Source organism: Balearica regulorum, chromosome 11 (genome assembly GCF_011004875.1).
Source record: "Balearica regulorum gibbericeps isolate bBalReg1 chromosome 11, bBalReg1.pri, whole genome shotgun sequence".
NCBI lineage: Eukaryota > Metazoa > Chordata > Aves > Gruiformes > Gruidae > Balearica > Balearica regulorum.
Window position 1 is genome coordinate 12,084,344 of NC_046194.1, and position 24,965 is coordinate 12,109,308.

A 24,965-nucleotide genomic window follows, 5' to 3' on the forward strand; every position below is an offset into this window, starting at 1 on the left:
CAGAACTTGATGATTTAAGGCTTAGTAAATTACTACTGTCAACTATGAAGGCAACATTACCTTGTGGATAGAGCACTGGAACAGGGCTCAGAAGAGCAGAGTTATACTCTGCTTTGCCATGGATTTACTGAATGAATTTGAGCAAATGTTATCTTCACATGTGTATAAATACAGGTCAAACTTCCATTTTTCTTGTAATCTGTATAAGAAATGCAAAAACGAAGCAGCATATTGTCTAGGGACCACAAAGAACCTTTTTCCAAGAAACAGCCTTACTGTAACTTCTTGGCAACCACAGGCAGTACAAACTGAGTCAGGAGGAATGATCTCAGTCTTTTCATACATCTGCATAGTTCCCTTCCACCACAGCTTTGTAGAGTAGGAATAAGAAACATTCAAATGCAATTTATAGAAACTTAAGCAAATACAAATTGGAATAGCCCCTTAGTGTTATCAGCATATTTGATAGCTTGTGATGAATCATAACTGAGGTCTCTACTTTCCAGTGCATTAACACTAAAGCAGAGGTAAGTAGTATTGTTCTGACCCAAGCAATGGGTCCACTTTTAAGAGAAGTGGTTGAAATGTCCAGACACCAGCTTAATTTGTCCTAGGGTTATAATGCATATATTACAAACATACAGTGAATTCTGAAAATTCCTGACAAAACAAAAGATATACATGGAAACTCACTGTCAGTGTCTTCAATCTATCATGGAGAATTCATCTGCTCATTACAGCCTGCCACAAATTTAGCTGCGTGGGTACCGTCTGCAACCTAGCTAGTCAATTATTTTCCTCTACTTCTACACCAGAAGAACGCGGGACCCAAGCCATTTTGTTTTTAAAGTGCTTACAAGCTTCTGGTCAAGTGTACTTAAAGTCCGTCAACATGCAAGGCCCTTCTTGTCCTTTCCACTTTGATCAATGAGCAAATACCTTTGTTTCCCACATGATTAACAATGTTAAATGAATATATTTGCCCAGCAGCTAGTCAGAGAAACATTTTGGTTACCGGTCTCTGTAGCTCTAGATTGGACCTGAAAGCCATCAGCCCTTTAAACCATGCTTTGTTATGCAAAGTTCCTCTTATCTCAACTTTTAGGAAGTCTCTTGGGACATATATAGAGAAGGCAGAATGAAAGGTAACTCATTAGAACACATGCTTTTATTAATCAAGAAAGGTCAGAAAAATAGCTGGAGGGACAGCAGATGAATAGATGACACTGAACCATACATTGCAAAAGTTGTTCAAAAGAGCTGAGCTGTTCAACAATCCAACTATAATTGGTTACCTTGTTCTGCCGATATAAAGGAGTCTCAGATGTGGATATGGGTCCCTGAGGAGCTTTGATCCTCACATCAAGAAGTAGCTAAGAGGAGATTCTGAACTGGCCTCAGTCCCAGCATTGGGACACAATCTACTATTTCATGACCAGTTAGGTTTCAAGAAGGCATCAAAACTTAGAGATTAATTTTTGCAAACTTTCTCTTTTCTATATCCATCAGACAAAATTTTAGAAATCAAACTTCCTTGATACTCTCAAGGTGACTTCCAAGGTCTCCTCTTCAGAGAGAAAACGAGCTTACCATTCTTGCTGTCTACATGGTAGGGGAGGTGCAGCAGCAGCTTCCTGTAAAAGAGGACACAGTGAATTTTAATGTCTCAGACCAGGTGAGCAATTGAGATGGCACTGCAGGTTACTCTTGCAATTCGCCAATCAGTATACCAAGGAATGTTCTTTCAGTATATCTCATTCTCATGAATGTTTGTGGGGCCTGTAGCTGGTGCACAGCTATACAGGCCCTGAATATTTCTAACACTATTCCTTCTTGTGGCTGTGGCTATGACAACGGTTTCCAGTCATGGATTGTGGGCTCTCTCCACTGTTCTTGCTTTTGCACAGTGCTGCATTTTAAATGCAGAGAAAGGAGGAGCTGCGTTGATAATGCTGTCCTGGTGGGAAAATCTGAATAATGCCTCAAGCCTGAACATGTCTTCAGGAGTTTGTCTTCTCTAGCAAAAAAAAATAAGTAAATAAGTAGTGCAGCCTGATTAGAGATTCTGGCCAATCCAGTTTCACAAAGGATATGTCTACACTGCAAAGCACAGTTCAGGTATGAGAATTGACTTACAGTTATGAAGTTGCTGGGATTTTAACCTACATTGAAGATTAATTTGGTGATCCACCTGTGGCTCAGACAGATAATACACAAAGAAAGGCTGGATCTTGGACTCAGGAACTATTCCACAGTTCCTCACTATGTTAGACATACAGCTTTTTCCTGGAATGGCTGCCAAGCCTTCCGGTTATCTCCTCACGAGGATGTCTCAGTCTGGACCCATTCAACTCTTCTCACTGATGACAGTTCAAACTTACTTGCTCATGCAGAGTCTGGACTCTTTGCCCTCTTATCCCAGGCTTATATATTAACAATATGAATGATGGGCAGTCTTGGACCTCCACTGTCAATAGACAGTGCAAACACAATCAAGGACACTTTAGAATCAATAGATCTGCCCAGCCAAACTCTATAAAGCCCAACAAGACAACGTAGTAGCATAGATGGGGGGTTACTTTAAATTAGGGTTTAAGTCATGGTGATTCTTTTTCAGACCTTTTCAGCTGTTTTGTAGGAGCCATGGCTGAAAGAGGTACAGTCAAACAAACACCCTTGCACCATACCTAGTGAAGGCAGCCGTTTGCAATAATTTGGAGAAGTCTTTAAAATCAGCTTGGTTTAGAATTAGCCCCAGGACTACAGACCTTTGAGCCCTCCTACACATCTGTGAGAGTACAGTGATTTTCAGCATGTAGAACTTAAAATCTGGTTTGTTCTTTCTTTCATACTGAGACAACTTGCACTTGTATTTGTGAAAGCAGCACTGGCTCAGGCTGTACCCAAGCAACCATTAGATTTACAGCAAACTTTTTATTTGCTACGCTTGTGACTAGAGACAGCTGGATACTAAGAAGATAATGGCAAGATATGAATCACCAAAAAGACAGAATTGCAAAAGAAAAAGGATGCTGAGGTTTCCTACATTTGCAGTATTGCATTGAGCTACCTCTGTTACTACCTATAGGTTCTGCAAGTCATTAGCTGAACAATTATTCATCCTGATTTTCAAGTTTCAAAGCTAGTACTTCCAAACATTCTTCCACTCCTGTTGCATCCTTGGGTTAAATCCAAGCAGGGGATAACCAACTCAGCCTGGTTTTGTCCGTGAGAAAAGTGGCTTTTCTATAGTTAGTCACTAGGGACAGAACTAATTTGGGCCTTAGTCCATGGCCTGTACCTTGAATTTATTTGTAGGAAGGTATTCACGTATGGATCTTCTCACATGCCATTCAATGCAGCAAGTCAGCCCAGAGAGGATTAAGCTTTCTTATGAAAGCACTGTTGTGAAGAAGGACTTAAAGGAAAACAGACATGGGAATTATCTGGAAATCTCAGGCAGGGCAATTGCAAATATGGAGGAAGACTGACAAGTCTGAGAGTATATCAGTCAGTTGATTATCTTTGTAGGTTTGAAATTTGAAATAGCCCTATAAAAAAAAGAACTCAAAGGAAATCTCTTTAGGGAAACCTTGTAACATGTCCACCTCTGCATCCATGACTGGATATGTCCACAATTTGGCTTTCAACTTCTGAAAATATATCTGCACGTTTTTCACCATCTTCAGTTATATATTTGTACAAATTAGTATTTAGCAAGCAAACTCCAAGAAGTCCTTCAAGACTGTGGACAGTTTTTTGCCAGACATTTTGGGCCCTTGAAACCTTGCTGTTTAAGTAGCTAAAATCTGTCTTAAAGCTGTTTTTTGCTGGAACAGTATCACAGATTCAAAGCTAGCACACTATATACCTACAGATGGACTATGGGTTTTTTTTGTCTTTTTTTCCTCATGTGAAATTAATATACAATCTTCATCTTTAGCTTTGCTTTCCATACAGCATTCAGTGAAGGCTTGGTTAAACCTCCTTTCAAACAAGATGTTAACTGTACTTCTATCAATTGTATTTTGCTTACTTTTTGGGAGTTCGAAGGTCAAGAACGTTGTCCTGGATATCTAATGTGATGTCTGAGTACTTGTCTCTGGCAGCTTGATTTAATCTGAAACGACAGGCAGAGGTAAAGCTGTGATTAGATATGTAGCCCTACAAAGCCATAAAAGATCTCATCGTCATGATATTTTGATGCTAGTGTCAAAGAGCAACATTCTGAGTAGGTAGTTTTTATCAGAGAAATATGACAGTCGTGATCATTGCTTTCAATAGCTTAGTGATGTGTATTGATCTCCTATTTTCTTCAAAAATCCTGAGCTGATAATGTACGTGACAGATATTCTACATCCAGCAAAACCCCCTGGCTTTGTGTATTCCAAGGACAGCTTGCTTCTACTAGGAAAGTTGCACAGCAGTTCTACCTGTACTGAAGTTCAGAAAGCAGGGAGGTCTTTGATCATATAATAATGGGACAGGATCTGATACTTGTAACTTTAAAGACTATCAGTACTGTAGCATTCTGCTAATTCACATACCTTGTAAATAATGCAGGCAGCTGAAAACCATCTCCTTCCCAGCCTCTTCCCGCCCCCCCCCCCCCCCCGAAATTGTGTCCAAGATGAAATGTCATCTTAGAGCTACTTTTTATTTCCCTCAGGTTTGTATGTGGCATATGCATTTGCACAGATTCTTTTGCATACACTAGGTCTTTGAGGAGATACACGAGTTCCTCAGGTTAGCAAGATGTAGGTATCATCTACAAATGCTTGAAAAAACTACAAGAAAATCCCTGCAGAAGGCCAAAGGCAGCAATACAGCTTGGTGTTTACATTTTGTCCCTCAAGAAGGTGGCAAGATTGAAAAGGGGAGAGAAAGAGCACAAAGAGGGATGGAAGATACAGTGTTCAGCTCACCACCATATCTTCACAGCAGCTGTGGAGGAGTCTTTCTGCTCATCCCAAAGAAGACATCCTCTGTTCCCACACACTGTTTGAATAAAAATCTGATACCTGAGGAAGAGAAGTAGTTGTCTAATAATACTGGAGAATGGGCAGAAGACTAAAGGAGATTGTATTTCTCAGAGGACTGTAAATATCCTCATCGCGTTGTCTCTCCTCCTTTTCAGTCTCCCTTCAAGTCTTCAACCCATCTGCACTGGGTTTCTGTCCAGAGACATGACCAAGTTAGCTAGAAGACAGGTGAAGATCATTCACTCCACCTTCCAAGGCACTCACTTTGCTGCCTATACTTCACTAACCAGGCCTTTGCAGGATCAGGAAATGCATCTTAAGTGAATATGATACTTATCAACTAGTTGAACACCACAAACTCTTGGGAAACAGATTTGAAAAGGATGCTGTCGCAGTGACATGTGTTCTGTTCTGTCATTCAACATATTCTTGCAGCCTGAGTGTAACACTCTTGTCAAATTTTAACTCTATTGCATTCGGCCAACATTTATTTTCTACCCCTTCACATCTACAAAATTTAGAATCACGTACTCCCTTGCTCTTGATACTTAATGAATGAGGAAATACAAATTAAAGATTGTATTTAGAACATACATTACTCCTACTAAACTGAACAAAATAAGTGGAGTGAGTCACTTCTCTAACCTGTTGGAAAGAGCGTAGGGAAAGTCTTTTTCACATCTCCAGTGTTCATACGTGTATGTGGTAATTCCTAAGTCAATGAGTAATCTGTCTAATAGCTCTGGATGCATTTTTCTAGCCACCTGTTTTCCTTCTGGGCCATTTTCCTTGATTCAATTTGATTAACTGTTACAAAGACTCATACTTTCTTTTAATCTGTGCAACACAAGACATATTGTTTGAGGCTAAAGAAGCACTGCATTTACCCAGCATGGAGGGGAGGGTCAAAAAATAAGCATGAGAAAAGTTTCTGTTGTGCCCACGATAAAAAGAGAGCATGTTCTATACCTCACAGGTGATGGTTTCAAGACTAAGTGTATGTGAGGCTATAGGTGAATGCCATATAATTTTCAGAAATGCTGAGCCTAAGTTCAGGTGGGTGTCAGTCCCGTGTTTAGATCAGGAAACCGAACACCTAATGGCATGACTTATGTGCAGACAAAAGTGAGGATTCTGGACTACAAACTAGCATACGATGTGCAGCTTCGTGGGCTTCAGTCCATCTGCTCCAGCATTTAGCACTCCAGGATATGGCATTGGAACACAAGGATTAGAAACGCAAAGGCTGCTTTGTGGGTTGACCCTGAAAGCTTTCTGACCTCTACAAACTACAACTAACATGCCTGGTTGCATCTATTTCAAGTATATTTTTGTTATTGTTTTTCTATGTGCGAGGGAAAAGACTCTGGTTTTAGGCTGTCCCTTGACAGGCTGAGATTGAATGACAAGATTTAAAAGTTCAAAACTACCTGCATATAGCCTTCCTTCCCATAGTATTATTTGTCTCTAAAGAGTTTAACTCTTTGAAATGCAAATATAAGTTGGAGTACATTATGAATTTATGAGTATGAAAAATGACTGTATCGTGGTTGCAGCGGGAAAAGACAGGTATTTCACACAAATGGTATATTTGAAAGCTAGTAAATTGTTTTGCTGGCCTACTCTCCCTCCTAATCTCACTTTACACAAGTATCTGATGCTGCAAGTAATCTTATAAAGGAAAAAGCAAGTCTTCGTTTCTGTTATGAGATCAGAAAGTTTCCAAGGGAGAGGTTAAAAATCACTCCTCACATGTTGCTTTAAGATGCAACACCAATATTCTTCCTTTCTCTTTCCATGACAAAAGCTTTTCAGATGGCTGTTTCACTCAAATGCAGTAGATGCTGCTTAACTCCTATTTCCACTAATGCTATGTAAAGGCTCATGCAGGGCAGTCTCAACTCACTCACTCTGGCTGTTCTCTAAGGTCCCAGGTATCATCAAATTCAGATCCTTCTGGGACCTCCTCTGTATTCCAAATAGTTTTCCTGTTTTCAGATTTCACTTGTAAAGCACCTGTAAGTGATGAGGAAAATCACACTGTCATATTTTGGAATGTTTCTGTTCCTCTAGGTTTGCTGAAAACTTAGACTTTTCTAGGCTTTAGAAAAAAATCTTTGTATTAAAAGCATTCTAGTTAATGATTACAGTCTCCTTCACCTCGGTATCTTATGAACAAGAATTTGCAGAGAGAGGATGTTTTCTCTTCCTTTCCCTTATACTTCCTTACCCAACCTCTATGTCAAGGAAAATCCTCATTTCAGGTATAAAATATCTAGCACTTCAAAACGGGTGAAGTGTAGAAGTATGAATATTTATCTTTCCCAAGCACCCTGGCATGAGATTTTTAAGCGAGCAGAGTAATTTACTAAATGACCCCCTCCTCACATAGAACTCCACATCTTTCCATTAATTATTGAGCACAGCCCAAATAAGGTACTTAAGAAACATGAAAGTTCATGGGCAGAATGCCATGGTTTATGCCTGTCCTACATGGAAAGATGTGTTTTCTAGTAAGCTGGTAAATCTGCAGCTTGGAGGTTTTTATAGTAAAGTCTCTGGTTATTGTTACAATCCCAAGCAAAAATACTCTACTTGTTACATTTGCCACAGCTCCTTCCCTCCTACATTCAGCCTGGTTCTCGTTGACTTTTCTTACAGCTCATAACTAAGCTGCCCAATAATGCGACAGCATTAGCTCCAGGAGGAACTTTAACTCTGCCAAGACTGAACTCATCTTCCTTTCTTTCCTGAGTACAATCCAAGGTGTTGACACAAATTTAGGAACCATCAAGATATCTGTTCTCATTGTGTGAGAGTCTGCCTTTCTATATGATGCCAGAACACCTGGAGTCAGGTAAAGCATGTAATTGTCCAGGGTTTCCAGGCACAGAATTAGGTGCAGGAAGGAGAATAACTGAAAAAACGTCTCTCGGTCTGTTGAGGGCAGCACTGAGCAAAGCTTCTGTTTCTCCCTCTCTGTAGTCCAAACAGGGTTGTGAAACTTTGGCGGGGGGGAAGGGGTATGGTATGACTCTGCTTCCCGGTACACTTCATAGCTCTTCCTCATAGGCATCGGCTCAGTTCCACGCAGTTTACTCCTCGAAGATCCTTTCAGGTGAGTACTTAGAAGTCCATCTTCCTTGTTTGCTCTAAGTGAGCATTAACAAGTCCATCAGAGTGCTTATACGGAGCTTTTTGCTGCTCCGTTGTGATTCCCCTCAGCCCGCGACCAGGCTCCAGGCTGTGCTCTGTGCTCTGTTTCGTATCGCCACTTGAGGCTGCTGTGCTCTGAAGTTACCCTTTCTGCCTCTCTGTGTATATTTTGCAGTTAAGCTTTCAGGAAAAGAAGAATTTTACAGTGCAATTGTAAAAATGTAATGCTCTTTCCATCTCAGTGGCCACTCTCTTATTGAAGCAAACCCCATCAGTGGTAAATTACTACAGCTGTTATAGCCTGCTAACATGGGACTGTGCTAAAACATGCAAACGCTCCTCCTTACCAGTGGTCTCTTTCTTCTCTTTCTTTACTGGTCCGATACTACCAGGAGTCATGGCGCTAAGAGGAGAGTGTGGCTGCAAAAAAGGCAAATGGGGCTTCAGTCAATTTTCATAGAGCCTAGCTCAGTAACAATGATGATGTCAATAAATACAAAATGCCATCTGAGATCACACAAATACCTGCTAGAATCCAAAAAATATTATCCCACAATTTTATGACCAAACCACTGAATGTTCTTGCTTCTTTGCTCTCACCCAGCAGACAGGGACCTTGACACACTGGGTTCAAGCAGGGCTCCCAGAAGCACAGTGTTACAGACGGATGTGCTTTTGAGTATTATTTTCCATGGCAAATTTTGGCAAAATTTCCATGCTTTGTCTGCCATGAAAACATTGCAGGAAAGCAACATGAAAACCCCATCACAGCATTTGGATTCCTTTTGACAGTAGAGATCATATGAGGCAACAACCTCTTCCTCTAATTATGAATCAATTTAGTGCTAATAGGCCAATGCAAGGCATTTCTCTATATATGAAGATTCCTTGGTTGATAAAGTGTTCCATATGCACAGAACATTAAATCAAAATAAAGATTTCAATTTACCCAGATTGACTCAGACTTAATTGACATCCCTTGTAACAATTTTCCATTTCTGTCTCTGAAGTGTCATTCATTTTATTAATAAGATGTAAACAAATTCTTTTAAAATCAGGATGTTTACTGCAAAGACGTACAGCAATAATGCTACTTCTAAAAGGCAGGCATTAAAGTGCTGAAGGGTAGCCAGAGTGTGAAGGACCACGCCTAGCACCTACTGAAAAGGACTGTCACGGGATGTGCCCCCCCCCCCCGCCCCCTTTTATCCCAAAGATTACTACCATTGCCACCGCTAGCGCACAACTGCTGGGTCAGCCAGCTGGCTCTTTGTTGAGGAGTGATTTGGAGGAACACTGAGGCATGTGCCATTTTTGTTATCCATGTCATGAGATGACTTGTTCAAAATCCTAAGAGACTTGGCAAAGTTTTGAGCCCTCACAGAGGCCTTCTGCATTGGGATTGTTGGCACCTGTGGCCCTCCTGGGATGTTTCTCCCCAGCACACATGCATGCCTAGATAAAAGCAGCAGCTGCGTATTGCAGGAACAATGTAGTTTTTCCAAAAGCTGTGATTTTCATCTCGTCCTGAGATGCATCGATATAGCAGAATGGAAATATATTTCTCTCATTAATCATTCAGGTCATTCACCTTAGAATGATTACTCACCCCTCCCTATTCTACAATCACCAATGTATCTATTGTACCACAATGATCAAGTATCTCTACAGTTCTTCAATGCCTGACACACAGAATTAGTACACTCAGTCACCTCTGGATATTTTAGTCTTTACTCAGAAGTTGAGCGGCGACTTTTTTCCTCCTTCATATGAAGTATTTAGCTGTAATTGCCTTCATGTCTGGCAGGCTTCAGGGCGAAGTAGGGGGAAGTCTAGAGCACCTAAAGCTCTTGCAACTACATGTTCTCATTTCCTTCAGGCTGACAAATTGAATCTCCCTCCCATTTGGTGGTCACAATCTCTCCTTGTTGTCCTGGGGCATCTTCCTTATTCTCTCCCTCAAGAGAATAAGTATCTTCTAGTTGTTTCAGGCAGTCCAAAACCTTCTAAGGTTTTCCTTCTTTTTACTCACTCTGGGGAAAGGGAGATTTGCTTCTCCTCAGTTAACAAGGTTAGGCTATGGTACAACATGTAAAAGAAGCAGCATTTCTTACGAAAGACTCACCACACGTTCATCATCATCATCATCATCATCATCATCATCATCTTGAGCATCACGAAGCAGTTTGGCAAGGAACTGCAGAGCAGAGCCTGAGGAAAACGCTCTCCATGCCAATACCCACGGCTTACCTGTGCAGAAAAAACAGGTGACAGATGAAGAATGAAAGAAATGCGTTCTGTACTGTCTGTAAAAAGCACAGTTTTCCTGCTGTGTGCTTTGGAAGGATAAACTTTAGCCAAACTCTTACATGTGTGATGTCAAAACATATCTAATGGAACATAATCAGCCTTTCCTCTCTGTGCTTTGATTACGGACTCTTGCTCCACAAGCATGAGTTGCAATCACAGCTCAAGCCTTACAGTGGCTATTGCTCTGGCAGACCCCATGTCAACCCGGATTTGCAGCTGCTGCAGCCAGGGCAAGGGCAGCAGGACGGCTTGGCTCAGGCCTGGCACCGAGGGGCCGGGCAGAGGTCTTCACACCGGTTCTCCGCCCACCTGCCTTGCTCCAGGCCCAAGCTGAGGGCGAAAGGAAACACAGCGTCAGGGAAACCCGCCCTCACCGCGGCTCCCGACGCCGCCGTACGCGCGGCGGGGCGGCCCACCCCCCCCACCCACAGGCGCACCAGGCGCGGCGCGGCCCCGCCCGGCCCGGCGCGGCTCGGTGCAGCGGCCCCGCCCTGGGGCAGCCGGCTCTCCAGCCGTAGCGAGCAGCCGCTCGAGCCGCGTCCCCCGTCACCACAGCAACGGGGCGCCGCTGCCCCTCCTCGCGAGCCAATCCCACCGGGCCGCCCACGAGCGGCGGCGGGATTAGCCAATAGCTGTTGAGGGCGGGAAGACCCGGCCGGAGGGGGCGGGAGCAGAGTGACGGTCCTGTGCGTCATCCGTGCGCGCGCGTGCGCGCGCGGTGGCTGGCGGCGGCCGGGGCTGTGGGTGGCGTGGCGTGGCGTGGCGCGGTGCTGTGCGCCTCGCCTGGCCGGGGGTGGGTGGGCTGTGGGACCGGGACGCCGCTGTCCCCTTCCGGGCCCGGGTCCGCTGACGTTGGCGGTCCCTCTTCCCACAGGCCGCAGCCGCCATGAACCAGTTCAACTTCGGGTCGGGTGCGGCGGGAGGCGGTTTCGCTTTCGGCACGCCGAAGACGGCCACCACGACGGCCGCGACGGGCTTCTCCTTCTCCACGCCTGCCGCCTCGGGGGGCTTCAGCTTCGGGAGCGCGGCCCAGACGCCTACCAGCAGCCAGCCCGCCGGTCTCTTTTCCTTCAGCACGCCGGGCACTGCCGCGCAGCCTGCCAGCTTCAGCTTCGGGACGCCGGTCACGGCCACCGCGGCTCCGGCAGCAAACGTGTTCCCGCTGGGGTGAGAGAGGGGCCCGGGGGTCGGCCGGGCCCGGGGTGGGGGTGTTGGCTTTGCTGAGTGGCCCTGGCCGCGGCGGGGTGTGAGTGGATGATGCCCGCCTCCTCGTTGGTTTGGAAGTGCTTTGCAAGTAATTCTCAAGGGAGCAAGGCTGTTGCTTTTGTGTCTTAGAATTCCTGCTGCACACTAGCATGCTCGGAAAAGCGTTTGGTGAGACCTGTTCTTTGTCAACACCGACTGTTTTGGATGGCTGTTAAGAACAAGCTGTTCGAGACTTCAGTCTGGGATTGGGGTATTGATGCTTGCGTGAAGAAACGCTAAGACTGTGTCTGAGTGTAAAACAGCTTGTCCTTTCTGATCTGAATCTCGAGCACTCAGAATGTTTCTTCAGCCAAGTGGGACTGTGTTGTCCTTCGGAAAGGCTGTAAGCTCTGAGAGGATTCTTCAGAACTGCTGTTGAAGCTTCCCAGATGGGAGCAGCGGGAAGGGAGCTCAAACGGGGGATAGCAGTCAAAGTTAGTTGAAGAAGAAAGTAGTCTTATGTAGAGGAAGTGAAAAGGGTTCTTGGGAGCTGAGAGAATAAGCAACTTCACTTGAGCTGCCGTAAATGTCTTCTGGTGCCTGAATGGCGGGAATTGGTATAAAGAGACTTAACGGAGGACTGCGGACGACAGGAGTTGCAACACAGTCTTTGTCAAAATTGAAACATAAACCTGGTCAAGTGCACGTGTTTTGGAAGGTGGTTTCTGCTGTCAACAGCAAAGGTCTATAAGCAAGTTGACTCAGTACTTGACTGGATGCGTTTCTCAAACAGATTAGCTTCCTTTCTTTTCTTTTCTTTTCTTTTCTTCTCTAGTGCAAACGCACCAAAATTAAACTTTGGAGGCAGCACTGTGACTCAAGCTACTGGAATCACGGGCAGCTTTGGATTTGGTAGCTCTGTACCAACCAGCGTGGCCTCAAGTCAAGCAGCAGCCCCTTCTGGCTTTGTGTTTGGATCTGCTGGCACCACCACCACCACTGCACAGTCTGGGACAGCCGGAGGGTTTACTTTCTCCAGTGGTACCACAACTCCGGCCGGCACAGCCAGCTTCAACATCGGCGCTGCAGCTCCGCAAGCAGCGCCGACAGGGTTGACCTTTGGAACAGCACCTACAACTGCTGCCACCACTGCTACCACCTTAGGAGCTCCAACCCAGTCAACCACCCCCTTCAGCCTCGGGGGGCAGCCCACAGGTGAGTGCCTGGCCTTAAATGGCAGCTCTAGTCAGGAAGTCCGTTGGCACGGAGGGCAACCGGGGATGGCGTGCGGGTTCTGCAGCCTCCTGCTTCCGCTGGTGTGAAATGAAGCGAGTGGCTGGAATCAGTGGTTTCTCTGATATGCTTGTCCAGGGTCCTCAGTGATGAGTAACAATTGCTATTTAGCCTTTGAGTTTGGAGAGTGAGGCTGAAATAATTTTGCCAGTGTGTGTGTGTAAGCACCAGCTGCATTTGAAGCTCTCTTAAATGTTTTTGGTGGGTTTGCAGGTGCAGAGGGAAAGGGCTCGGAGTGGTGGGGAGGGGGTGCCGCAGGATGCGCCCGGCCCACAGTGCCAAACCACTGTTCACCTCCCCGACGGCGGGGCCCTGCCCGCTCCTGCAGAGTGCGGCAGAAGTTCAGTTTGCAGCTTTTGATTTACTTGTTGGTGACAGTGCAGGCCTTGGAGGGAAGGTCATCAGCTCTGGGGTGAGGGCGATGTCCATCTGCGTTGGAGTCATCCTTGAAAGGCTTTGTAGGTAACGAGCTCGTTAGGCCTAGTTAATTTCCTGGATAACATAGAATATTTGTTACATTGAATATTAATGTTTTTCTTATTGCTTCTAACTTGACTATTGCTGTGATCAGAGGAAACTACAGTGTGTCTGTAGTAAAAGGTTTGTCTTTTCCTTTTACGTATGCTGCTTGTTCCAGTTCTAAACTTTGGGTCATTGCCTTCAACAGCAGCCACTAGTGCACCCACGGCAACGCTGACCACTAGTACCAGCCAGGGACCCGCTTCGTCCTTTGGAACCAAACTTGGAGGTAGGAAGTGATTTTAGGAAATAATTCCTCAAGGTGGCTTTGTGAATCTGCTGTCCTTCCGGGAATAGTTTTCTAAACTGGAGCCTGGAGATGGGCTGGAAGTGTTTGTTACTGTGAGTTTGCAATGGCATCAGTAAGCTGTGACAGTGCATACAGCCATTGACCTTAGTGTCCTGTTTGTGGTTTTGTTTTTTTTTTTTAATTGTGTCCCACGTGCCAAATTCTGTTCTGTACTTGTTGCTGGGGCACAGTGGAAGGGAGCCACAGGTTTAAGGGGTACATCGGAAAGGAGCTAGAGTTGAAGTAGAATACAGGAAAAATAGTTTAAAATTCCTACCTCTATACCAAACCTGGTGTAGATGGGCAAATTTGTGTCCTGTTGTCAGCATGATTCTTCTGAAATGGGTGAGAGCTTGGCGTGGTCTGGATGCTTTTTCTGTTTGTAGTAACACCCGCAGCTGCTACAACTGCCTCCGCCACCACAGCCTCCATTCTTGGTTCAACGGGGCCTACGTTGCTTGTGTCTATAGCGAGTTCTTCAGCACCGTTGTCATCTACCACCACAGGCCTCTCACGTAAGACACAATGTACAGATTTTATCTGTTGGGGGAATAAACACGCAGCACAGTTGGCGCAACCTGTCAGTAGCGCAGCTGCAGATGTTGGGGTAATATGGGAGAATTCAAAAGGTCAGCTCTTCTCGCTGTTTGCCACCTTCCCTCTTTGCGATTTCTGGCAAGTTGCCTTCAGTGGTGAGGCGGGGAGGGTTTTGTTCAAAACAAGAATAGAATAGAATATTTTCAGTGTGAAGGGACCTACCACGATTGCCTAGTCCAGCTGCCTGACCATTTCCGGGCTCACCAAAAGTTAAAGCATGTTATTAAGGGCATTGTCCTAATGCCTCTTAAACACTGACAGACATGGGGCATCAATGGCCTCTCTAGGAAGCCTGTTGCAGTGTCTGACCACCCTCTCAGTAAAGAAATGCTTCCTAACATCCAGTCTAAATCTCCCCTGGTGCAGCTTTGAGCCATTCCCATGGCGTCCTGTCACTGGATCCCAGGGAGAAGAGCTCAGCATCCTCCCTCTCCACTTTCCTTCCTCATGAAGCTGTGGAGAGCAATGCGGATGCCCCTCAGCCTCCTTTCTTCCAAACTAGACAAACCAGCACCCTTTGCTTACTTTAGCATTTGACAGCAGTTAAATGTTAGATATTGTCTTCACTGGCAAATCCTTGAGCCACACTGCCGAGGTCGCAGAAGGCAGGGACTGGGAGAGTGCAGAACCGCCCACTGTTGGAGAAGATCGGGTTCGAGAATATCTAAGGAACCTGAAGGTGTACAAGTCCATGGGACCTGATGAGTTGCATCTGCGGGTCTTGAGGGATCTGGTGGATGAAATGGCCAGGCCACTCTCCATCGTATTTGAGAAGTCCTGGCAGTCTGGCGAAGTTCCCGCCGACTGGAAGAGGGGGAACATAACCCCCATTTTTAAGGAGGGTAAAAAGGAAGATGCAGGGAACTACAGGCCGGTCAGTCTCACCTCCGTGCCTGGCAAGATTATGGAGCAGGGCCCTCCTGGAGACTATGCTCAGGCACATGGAAAACAAGGAGGTGATTGGTGGCAGCCAGCACGGCTTCAGTAAGGGCAAATCGTGCCTGACAAACTTGGTGGCCTTCTATGATGGGGTTACAGCGTCCGTGGATAAGGGAAGGGCAACTGACGTCATCCACCTGGACTTGTGCAAGGCATTTGACACTGTCCTGCATGGCATCCTTGTCTCTAAATTGGAGAGAGGTGGATTCGATGGATGGACCGCTCAGTGGATAAGGAATTGGCTGGTTGGTTGCACTCAAAGAGTTGTGATCAACGGCTCAATGTCCAAGTGGAGAACGGTGACGAGCGGTGTTCCTCAGGGGTCGGTACTGGGACCGGCGCTGTTCAACATCTTTGTCAGCGACGTGGACAATGGGATCGAGTGCACCCTCAGCAAGTTTGCCAGCGACACCAAGCTGTGTGGTGTGGTTGACACGCTGGAGGGAAAGGATGCCATCCAGAGGGACCTGGAGAGGTGGGCCCGTGCGAACCGCATGAAGTTCAACAAGGCCAAGTGCAAGGTCTTGCACGTGGGTCGGCGCAATCCCAAGCACGAGTATAGGCTGGGCGAGGAATGGATTGAAAGCAGCCCCGAGGAGAAGGACTTGGGGGTATTGATTGATGAGAAACTCAACATGAGCCGGCAGTGTGTGCTTGCAGCCCAGAAAGCCAACCGTGTCCTGGGCTGCATCAAAAGCAGCATGACCAGCAGGTCGAGGGAGGTGATCCTGCCCCTCTACTCGGCTCTTGTGAGACCCCACCTGGAGTACTGGGTCCAGCTCTGGGGGCCCCAGTACAAGACAGACATTGAGCTGTTGGAGTGAGTCCAGAGGAGGGCCACGAAGCTGATTGGAGGGCTGGAGCACTTCTCCTATGAGAACAGGCTGAGAGAGTTGGGGTTGTTCAGCCTGCAGAAAAGGTGGCTCCGGGGAGATCTAATTGCGGCTTACCGGTTTCTGAAGGGGGCCTACAGGAAAGATGGTGAGGGACTGTTTATCAGGGAGTGTAGTGACAGGACAAGGGGTAATGGGTCTAAGCTGAAGGAGGGTCGATTTAGATTAGATGTTAGAAAGAAATTCTTTACTGTTAGAGTGGTGAGGCACTGGAACAGGTTGCCCAGAGAGGTTGTGGAGGCCCCATCCCTGGAAGTGTTTAAGGCCAGGCTGGATGAGGCTTTGGGCAGTGTGGTCTAGTGGAGGGTGTCCCTGCCCATGGGAGGCGGGGGTTGGAACTAGATGATCTTTGAGGTCCCTTCCAACCCTAACCATTCTATGATTCTATGATATTTCAAAATAGGTGAAGTGACAGTAGCTTGGCACCTGGGTTGTTGAAGTTTCCTGAAAGAATTGTGGGGCACTCTGGCTATATCATAGCTTTGGCCTGCCTTTTCTCGTGTCGTGTCTGGATGGTCTTGGTTAATACAAATAAAGACCAGACGGAGATGGATGAGCAGGCAGGGTAGAGCTTTTCAAAGGGGCACTGTATTTAACAGGTTATGCAAACTCTTAATGTTCTCTTCTGTTTACAGTTGGTGCCCCTTCCACCGGGACAGCCAGTCTTGGAACGCTTGGGTTTGGGTTAAAAGTTCCTGGAACAACAGCTGCCGCAACAAGCACTGCCACTAGTAAGAACTAGATGCTCAAAGTAGCTGACGAGAAGGAAGCCTGACTTCAGTGCCGTGTAGTAGCGTAAAGGGCCACGTTGGTGTAGCAGCACAGCAGTTCTGATTTCCAGTGCCCTCCAGTAACTGAAAATAGCACAGTATTTCTTTCTCTGATCCTCCTTTTCCGTCTCCCCAAATGCAGATGCTTATGGCTTCCGAGAGCCTGTCCACAGGAAAGGGAGTTTGGGAGACGGAAGGCCCGTAGGCTTTGACCTTTTCTCAGGGTCATTGGAAAGCTTGTTTCTGGAGTGACTAAAGAATTGGAGCTCAGTGCCTAGAAGTGGCCTGTGACTGGCAGATAGATGCTCTCAGCTTTGTGAGAACATAGAGATCTCATCTCCTGCAAAGATGCAGGAGAGGAACTGGGCGTGCTGATAGTTATTAGGTCTAATATTAAAACATGAGAAGATCGGGAGCGGTGTGGGCTAATGCTGTGCTGCTTTGAGTAATGCCCAAGCTAAGTGCAGGCTGACAGTTCCTCGTTTTACTAGAGCTACTAGTCAGGCATTTAGCGTCTGCTACTTTTGTGTGAAGATGTGCTTTGTTCCCTTCTTGACAGATGTGGGATTTGTATTTTGTTAAAGGGACCTATTTGAGCTCGAACAGCACTGTGCTTAGAAGTGTATCTTGGACCTGTTCTTGATTTGTTAGATGGCAGACGTGTTCTCTTCTGTTGCTTGACTTGAATCTCTCATTTCAGGCACAACTTCTGCTTCTGGCTTTGCTTTGAATATGAAGCCATTAAATACAACTGGTGCCATTGGAGCTGGGACTTCTACAGCTGCCGTAACCACAACAACAACCACGTGAGTATTTTGTTACAACTGACTATTTGCTGACTGGGGCAAGAATGCTGGTGTCTGGTGGAGGAAGGTGAAATGAGTGTTGTCAAGTTTGTATTTTGGTTTTTGATCTTGTGTTCTGTACTGTCTCACACTTCCTCTCAGCGCACCTCCAGTGATGACTTATGCCCAGCTGGAGAGTTTGATAAACAAGTGGAGTCTGGAACTGGAAGACCAAGAGAAACACTTTCTCCATCAAGCTACGCAAGTTAATGCCTGGGATCGGACGCTGATAGAGAATGGAGAGAAGGTAAGGTGACGTCCAGTGTAACCTGATTTTGCTTGCTTAGATCGTTAAAGGCCTTCATTGTTACAGGTGCAACAAGCCATCCAGTGGGACTTTCTCCTTGGAAAAAAAAAAAAAAAATAGATGTGAATTGTATCTGGGTGCTTTTGAAAGACTGACTGTCTGTCTGTTCTGGTCTATAGGCACTGAAGCTTGGAAATCTGTTCTGTGAGTTTACACTATGGTAACAAGTTATCTTAGGGTGGAGCTTTCAAAGCCAAACTGCCATTATGCAAATATCGGTCTGTAAATCTTTATGTAACTGTTTCTTGTTTCTAGTAGACGTTTGTATGGTGCTGGCTTTCACAGTTCCACCGCTCTTCTTTTATGAGTTGACTTTTGGATTTTCATAGTATAATTAAGTGTCTTCTGTTTCCAGATTACTTCATTACACAGAGAAGTAGAGAAAGTGAAGCTTGATCAGAAGAGGTACAAAACTATGAACACTTGAGATGATTTTGTTTCTTTTTTGCATCTTCCTGCGTTGTGGTACGGCAGCTATGGTTACATATGTAACCTCTAAGTAAAGTACTTAACGTTTTCTCTTTTCAGACTGGATCAGGAGCTAGACTTCATTCTGTCACAGCAGAAAGAGCTTGAAGACTTGTTGACCCCTCTGGAGGAGTCTGTGAAGGAACAGAGCGGGACTATCTACTTGCAGCATGCGGACGAAGAACGGGAGAGGACGTAAGACAAATATCTGCTTGGAACATGTGATGAGCAGACATATGTGGTGATGATCGATCAGTAAGAAGTACAGTTGGGATGCATGACAATATTGATCTATCAATGCCTTTGTCAAACATGTAGTTCTGTTTTATGCATGGCAACTTAGATTTTATGCGTTAGAAACAGGGGAATTGTGACTGGAAGCCCTTGAATCAGCATGAAAAGCTCTTTGAATGTTGTTCTAATCAGCTGTCTGGGGAAGGTTCCTAATTTTAGCGTAATGTCTAAAAATTAGTGCTTATTTAGCGATAGGAATGATGAGAGCAGAATGTGTGGCTCAAGCACCCTTCTAAGCCTTAAGTGTTGAATGGTAGCAGGGTAAATAAATAAAATTTTTGGTTCAAGAGAACCAATTCTGACCTTGGTTCCCATGCATTTTGCAGCTATAAACTGGCTGAAAACATAGATGCTCAGTTGAAGCGTATGGCACAAGATCTGAAGGACATCATTGATCACTTGAATACATCAGGAGGCCCAGCAGACACAAGTGACCCGGTAAATACAAGCTTTATTTTTTTTCTATATTCGTAAAGGGGCAAAGGATATTAAAACAGTTCTAACTCTTTGTTTGTCCACTTGTGCATAGTTGCACGCTGTTCGTAGTTGCAGCCCTGGAAGGGTATTTTGTTTTGTCTTTGGGTTGGTTCTCTTCTGGTACGACTTGCATTAGAACACAACACAAGCCAGCCTGACTCACATACTTACTCTGCAGTTCTGTTAATAGTTTTCATAGAATCATAAATGGTTTGGGTTGGAAGGGACCTCAGAGATAATCTAGTTCCAACCCCCCTGCCACGGGCCGGGACATGCTCCAGTAGACCAGGTTGCCCAAAGCAGTATCCAACCTGTCCTGGAATGCTTCCACTTTCAAAGTATCTCATTCTGGTATGAACTCCGGTTATTTTCTTGTTGCCTAACTATTGCCTAGATGACAATTTATGTCAGAGGCATTTCTTAATGTTGGTCCAGCTACCTGCTCCACCACTTGCATTTTTCTTGTGGCAAATCTAAATTTTGTTCAGAATGCCCTCTGTAGCTGCTTTTTCCTTATAGTACTTTTGAATCCTCTTGAAAACAAGATCTGACTTACCAGCTCTTTCTGATATGTATTAAATTGATCTTGATACTCTTTGTGGCTTTACTGAGAAGCTTTTTTTCAGTAAAAATTCCCCTTCGGTATTGCAGACTGAGTTTTTTCCCCACGCCTTTTTACTTTTGCCACCTCTAAGACTAAGGTGATTAATGTGGTGGTGGTTCCTAGGTGTGAACTGGAATAAGCCTAAGCCACAGGCATATACTTTAAAGCAGTCTGTTTTCTTGCTGGTAAAGAGAAGCAATGCAACACAGTTGCTGCACATGCTTCCCCGGGAAGGTGGCTGCTAAGTTAGTGGAGCTGTACATATGAGAAACTTGATTGCGTCATGTTCCAAAAGCAGGGACGGGCGGGCTGTCTTTTACTGCTCTTATTTGTTACACTACATAACAACTGACTTGCACCTTCTCTTTCCACTCAGCTTCAGCAGATCTGTAAAATTTTGAATGCACACATGGATTCATTGCAGTGGATTGACCAGAACTCAGGTGCGTGTCATCTTGCAGCTTTTTGGGAATGTAAATAGAAAGCATGTTGCATATGTGCAAGTGTTTCTTGAACATAAATGAATTCTTGAAGATCCCTGAGGAATCTTCTCCTTCTCACCTTCAGTGACATTGTCCCTTCTGTGCTTGATTTCTCCTGATGTGCATTAAAGGTCTCTGCTAAGAAATTCCTGGCAACTGCTAATGTTTTACAAAAAAGCACTGCTTGAAATGCATCAGTGCAAAGCAGAGGAACTTGAAAGGCTCGTGCTTTGCTCTGTCAGGCTAAGGTTAAATATTTCAACTTCTAAAATGTTGCAGGGTTTCCCTTTGGAATAGGTAAACAGGTGAGGCAAGGGAGGTGTGTGTTCAATGTTATCATCCTCCCCCCCCTGCAACTGGAAAGTCAAATCCAGGTAAGACTGAGCAGCATGCATTTATCTGCAGGCGTGGTAATTCTGGAGTAATAGTGTGGACACTTCACAGTAGCAATAACTTGAGATGTAGCGCAGGCCAGAAGATGAGCTCAATAGTGAAAACTTGACAGTGTAGTGACTGTTGTTTCATGTCTTGGATTCACCCTTAACTAGTATACCATGGTGCCATACTGGGGGAAGAAAAAAACCAAACCAAACCCAGAAAAAAGGGAACTTTTCTCTTGGGGAGTGCCTTCTTGTGAGGGACTCAAGAATTCTACATGGTTTTGATTTTAACTGATGTTAGCAGCCGCACAGGTGCATGGCAGGATAAAGCAGTGCTGCTCTCAGCAACACCAAGTGGCACAGTCTGGCTGCAGTGCTGTGAAAGTGCTCACAGCTGGTGTGCTTCTTGGGTGAAAGCAGGCATACTACCATCCCTATTTAAACAGTAGTATTGGCTTAGGTCAGGATTTAATTTGGCTGTTTTCTTCCAGAACATATATGCCTACTTCCACATTCCAAACGTGACTTTGTTGGGAAATGTTGTGCTGCTCCTGTGGCATCAGAATTCTGACTTTACAGAATGCATGTGAAAATAGCAACCTGTTCCCTTTAAATTTTCATAGAAGGAGACCCATTTTTTCCTCTGTCATTGAATACCAAAGAAATTGTCTTATTGGTTAATAACGATTCATTCTCTCTGGGAAATGTGCATCTAAAGAAACAAGTCATCTTCAGTTCACCTTCAAACAAGAAAGAAGCAATTGCAGCTTTTAAAAAAGGTTAATGTGTGTCTCTGTTTCTGTGGGGTTCTTAGCAAGGAGAAGAATTCCTGTTACTGTGTGCGCTTGAGTGGCACGGTGGAAAAACAATTCACTTTTGAAGTAAGCCTTTGTGTGGCCCTTGCCATTAGTAAATTGGGTAGGCCTGGAAGGACACGTTCCTTAACATTCTTTTCTATTAGAAAACCCCAAATCCCACAAACCAGAGCTGAGATATCTGTGCTGTGGGTAATGTTACCTCTTTGCTTCCTGTGGAACACCTCGAGGACACAACAGCCAGTGATCTTTTGTAGGCATACTTACACACAGTGGCTATTAACTTGTCTGTCTTGTTAAACAATTATGTGCAACTGTGGCACTTTATTCAAATTACTGTTAACCTAGACTGTGACAATTCAGTGGACTTGCTGAACACGGGCACAGGGTGGTGCTGCTTCCGCGAGTGAGGAGGGAGTGTTTGGACAAAGCCTTGTTCTGACTTTCTGCCTCTTCCTGAGGGAACCAGAAAGTCTTCTCTTTTGTAGTTGCAACTGAATTCCAAGTTGACGCGAGAGAGATCTGCGAGACAGGGGAGCAGACTGTCACTTTTCAAAAATTCACCATGCAAAAATGATTATGGCATAAAATGGCAAACAGAAATGTGTTGCTTAGTGTGTTACTGGAAGATTCTAGGTTTGGCATGCTGTACAAAATAAAACCGAACCTGGAATACCTGTCTCCAAGCCACAGGCCGACATAAGGCCTGTTGAATTGCTTCTGATAAGCTTTCATGGAATGAAATGAGAAATTGCTTTAGCTTGTGCTGAGATTTTTTTTGTATATCGCAGTGCCTGCTGCGTTTCCAGCTGATGATCCATCAGTGGCTTATGAATTTCCAAATGGGTGATGTGCAAAAAAGAGATGACCTGTGTTGTCGCTGCAAGTGCTTCTGCAGCTCGTCTGTGCGATTGCACCGTCTTTTCTGTATTTACAGTTAAAAGCTTGTTATGGCTGTGTGATATCCTGCAAGAAATATGTATATACTTGTAACAGGTTGTGTGGTTTGCCTGTAGTTTGCATAATTCAGAAGGAGTTTAGCAGGCGGTGAGTAGGGGAAACTGGTGTATCCAGCAATTGCTATTTCTTAACCTGCAGACCAGCTTTTGCAGTTCCTGTTCAGGGAGGGTTTGCTCTGCTCTCTGAGATGCAGTGCCCTGAAACTGCAGCAAACTGGTATGGCAAACAGTGTCAACAGCATGTCCCGGGACTGTTCCGGTTCTGCCTGCCAGTCCCTGAATGCCTCAGAATACTGTTTAGACAATCTCCTTTGCCTTTGAGCGCGGCGGTGCTTTGTATTGGGTTTTCCTCCCTCTTTCTGCAATGTCAAGTCTGAGTGATTGTCAAAATGTTTTTTTCTTTTTCCTTCTGCAAGCCAAGCTGCGTAGGGTTGTGTTTTAGGGTGATTGTGAGATTAATCGCTTGTTTCTCCCACAGCCGTGCTGCAGAGAAAGGTAGAAGAGGTGACAAAGGTTTGTGAGAGTCGCCGCAAGGAGCAAGAGCGCAGTTTTCGGATCACATTTGATTGATTGACTCAAAGTTTAAAGGGTTAACTTAAAATCTCCGCCGGAAAGCAGAGGTTGTTGGGGACTTTGGTCTCAAAGTATGATCTGGGTTTGTTTCTTTTCTTGCAATAAAATCTGTTGTTTGTTCCTACACCAGTCTTTGCGGTGTGTGACTGGAATTCACCGACTCCAGTCTGAGACACTGTGTGAAGTTTGTGCAGGAAGTATGCGTTCTTTGTCTCTGTTCTTTGTAACTGCGTGCAGACTGGTGAGATACACAAATGCTGCCCTTGAGGGATTTAAGCAGTATGTGACTCCAGGCTGAGCTCTGCAGTCCTTAAATGTAACTTGACTACATTCAACCAGGACTTCATAAGCTTTTATTCAGGTCGTTACGGAGATGGTTTAATGAAAAGCTGCCCTCAGAAGGAGCTGCAGCAGTCCGAGAGACTCAAATTCCTCGTATCGCTATCTGGAATTTGTGTTTCTTCTGAAAGGGGGTCTTGTTTTCTGTACTTTTGGCAATAAACAGCTTTTGTGCTGGTACCTGTAAGCAGAATTTCTACGCAATTAAAAATTATTAGGTGTGCCAGTAGAAAAAATGGTACTTGTGGGGTGATTTGGTGTAGCGTAGCTTGTTCAGTCGCAAGGGTGCAGGAAAGAACATGGTCAACAAGTCTGCTGTGAAGACATGTTAAGAAACAGAGTCATACCACCACTTTTTTGATGAAATGCGATTATAATGCACGTTCCAGTGTATCTTTATTAATAGAGGGAAATGAATGATCACATGTTTAGCAGAACTGCCCTCACACTCAATTTTCCTTTGCACTTTATGCCTCTGTTCTGCAAAAAGCTGAAAGGGTGCAAATAATGTGTGACAGGCTTTATATTTCCCTTTCTCTGCCTGCACCACATCTGCCTTGTCTTACATGTTGTTCCCTGGAAAAAAAGGGAAGGGCCTGCTTTCTAGAGTAATGTACTGACTTTAATGTGAGTTGCTATATAACTTGACTTAGGGCAGAGGTTTTCTGCCCACTCGCCTTGCTCTATGCAGACCTCCTATTAATTACTGAGCACAGCCCAAATAAGGTACTTAAGAAACATGAAAGTTTGTGGGCAGAATGCCATGGTTTATGCCTGTCCTACATGGAAAGGACAGTGTGGATGACCTACTGTAGCCTGGAGTGTGAATGTACAGAGTGACTGGCCAGCAGGTACAAGAAATCACACTGGAACTTCTGCCTTAGGCAGTACTAATTTGTATTTCCCTTTTCTATTCAGCAGCCAACTTTCTTAAAAACCATCCTTACCTCAGATTTTTTGTCTCTTGAATGCAGATAAAATGCCCCCAGGTTAAAAAATATTTGGGGAGAAAATAGGACATGGATACCAGTGTGGCATATGCTCATTTCCATAGGAATCTAAAACACCAGAGAGAGGCACAATGAGCCAAACTCATGGTTGTTTCAAACACTGATATTAAATTAAGCAGAACTTGATGATTTAAGGCTTAGTAAATTACTACTGTCAACTATGAAGGCAACGTTACCTTGTGGATAGAGCACTGGAACAGGGCTCAGAAGAGCAGAGTTATACTCTGCTTTGCCATGGATTTACTGAATGAATTGAGCAAATGTTATCTTCACATGTGTATAAATACAGGTCAAACTTCCATTTTTCTTGTAATCTGTATAAGAAATGCAAAAACGAAGCAGCATATTGTCTAGGGACCACAAAGAACCTTTTTCCAAGAAACAGCCTTACTGTAACTTCTTGGCAACCACAGGCAGTACAAACTGAGTCAGGAGGAATGATCTCAGTCTTTTCATACATCTGCATAGTTCCCTTCCAC

General features: G+C 44.9%; 1 protein-coding gene and 1 pseudogene across 4 annotated transcripts; one reads left to right on the top strand and one right to left on the bottom strand.

Annotated features, from left to right (window-relative positions):
* Nucleotides 1-1,505: 1,505 nt before the first annotated feature.
* Nucleotides 1,506-11,143, bottom strand: LOC142603360 (dynein axonemal assembly factor 6-like; annotated as a pseudogene).
* Nucleotides 11,144-11,147: 4 nt separating this feature from the next.
* Nucleotides 11,148-23,261, top strand: LOC104642725 (nuclear pore glycoprotein p62-like). 4 transcript variants are annotated; one of them, XM_075763405.1, is made up of 13 exons: nucleotides 11,148-11,188; nucleotides 11,323-11,615; nucleotides 12,469-12,848; nucleotides 13,594-13,674; nucleotides 14,121-14,249; nucleotides 16,799-16,894; nucleotides 17,634-17,739; nucleotides 17,881-18,025; nucleotides 18,441-18,490; nucleotides 18,614-18,748; nucleotides 19,174-19,285; nucleotides 20,305-20,371; nucleotides 23,043-23,261. In XM_075763405.1, the coding sequence occupies exons 2-13, from the start codon at nucleotides 11,335-11,337 to the stop codon at nucleotides 23,132-23,134; spliced, it is 1,674 nt and encodes a 557-aa protein (XP_075619520.1). In that variant the 5' UTR covers nucleotides 11,148-11,188; nucleotides 11,323-11,334; the 3' UTR covers nucleotides 23,135-23,261. The 4 variants fall into 4 exon arrangements, with proteins under 4 accessions (XP_075619520.1, XP_075619516.1, XP_075619519.1 ...); XM_075763401.1 differs by lacking the exon at nucleotides 11,148-11,188 and adding an exon at nucleotides 20,708-20,784 and having other exon boundaries at nucleotides 11,233-11,615; nucleotides 13,564-13,674; XM_075763404.1 differs by lacking the exon at nucleotides 11,148-11,188 and adding an exon at nucleotides 20,708-20,784 and having other exon boundaries at nucleotides 11,233-11,615.
* Nucleotides 23,262-24,965: the final 1,704 nt, after the last annotated feature.

Bases quoted from the DNA above. Each gene is read 5' to 3' on its own strand.
- LOC104642725 (XM_075763401.1), top strand. From the start codon at position 11,335: ATGAACCAGTTCAACTTCGGGTCGGGTGCGGCGGGAGGCGGTTTCGCT. The intron at 18,749-19,173 runs GTAAGACAAATA...TGCATTTTGCAG, and splicing joins GACGAAGAACGGGAGAGGAC to CTATAAACTGGCTGAAAACA. The intron at 20,785-23,042 runs GTAAGACTGAGC...TTTCTCCCACAG, and splicing joins AACTGGAAAGTCAAATCCAG to CCGTGCTGCAGAGAAAGGTA.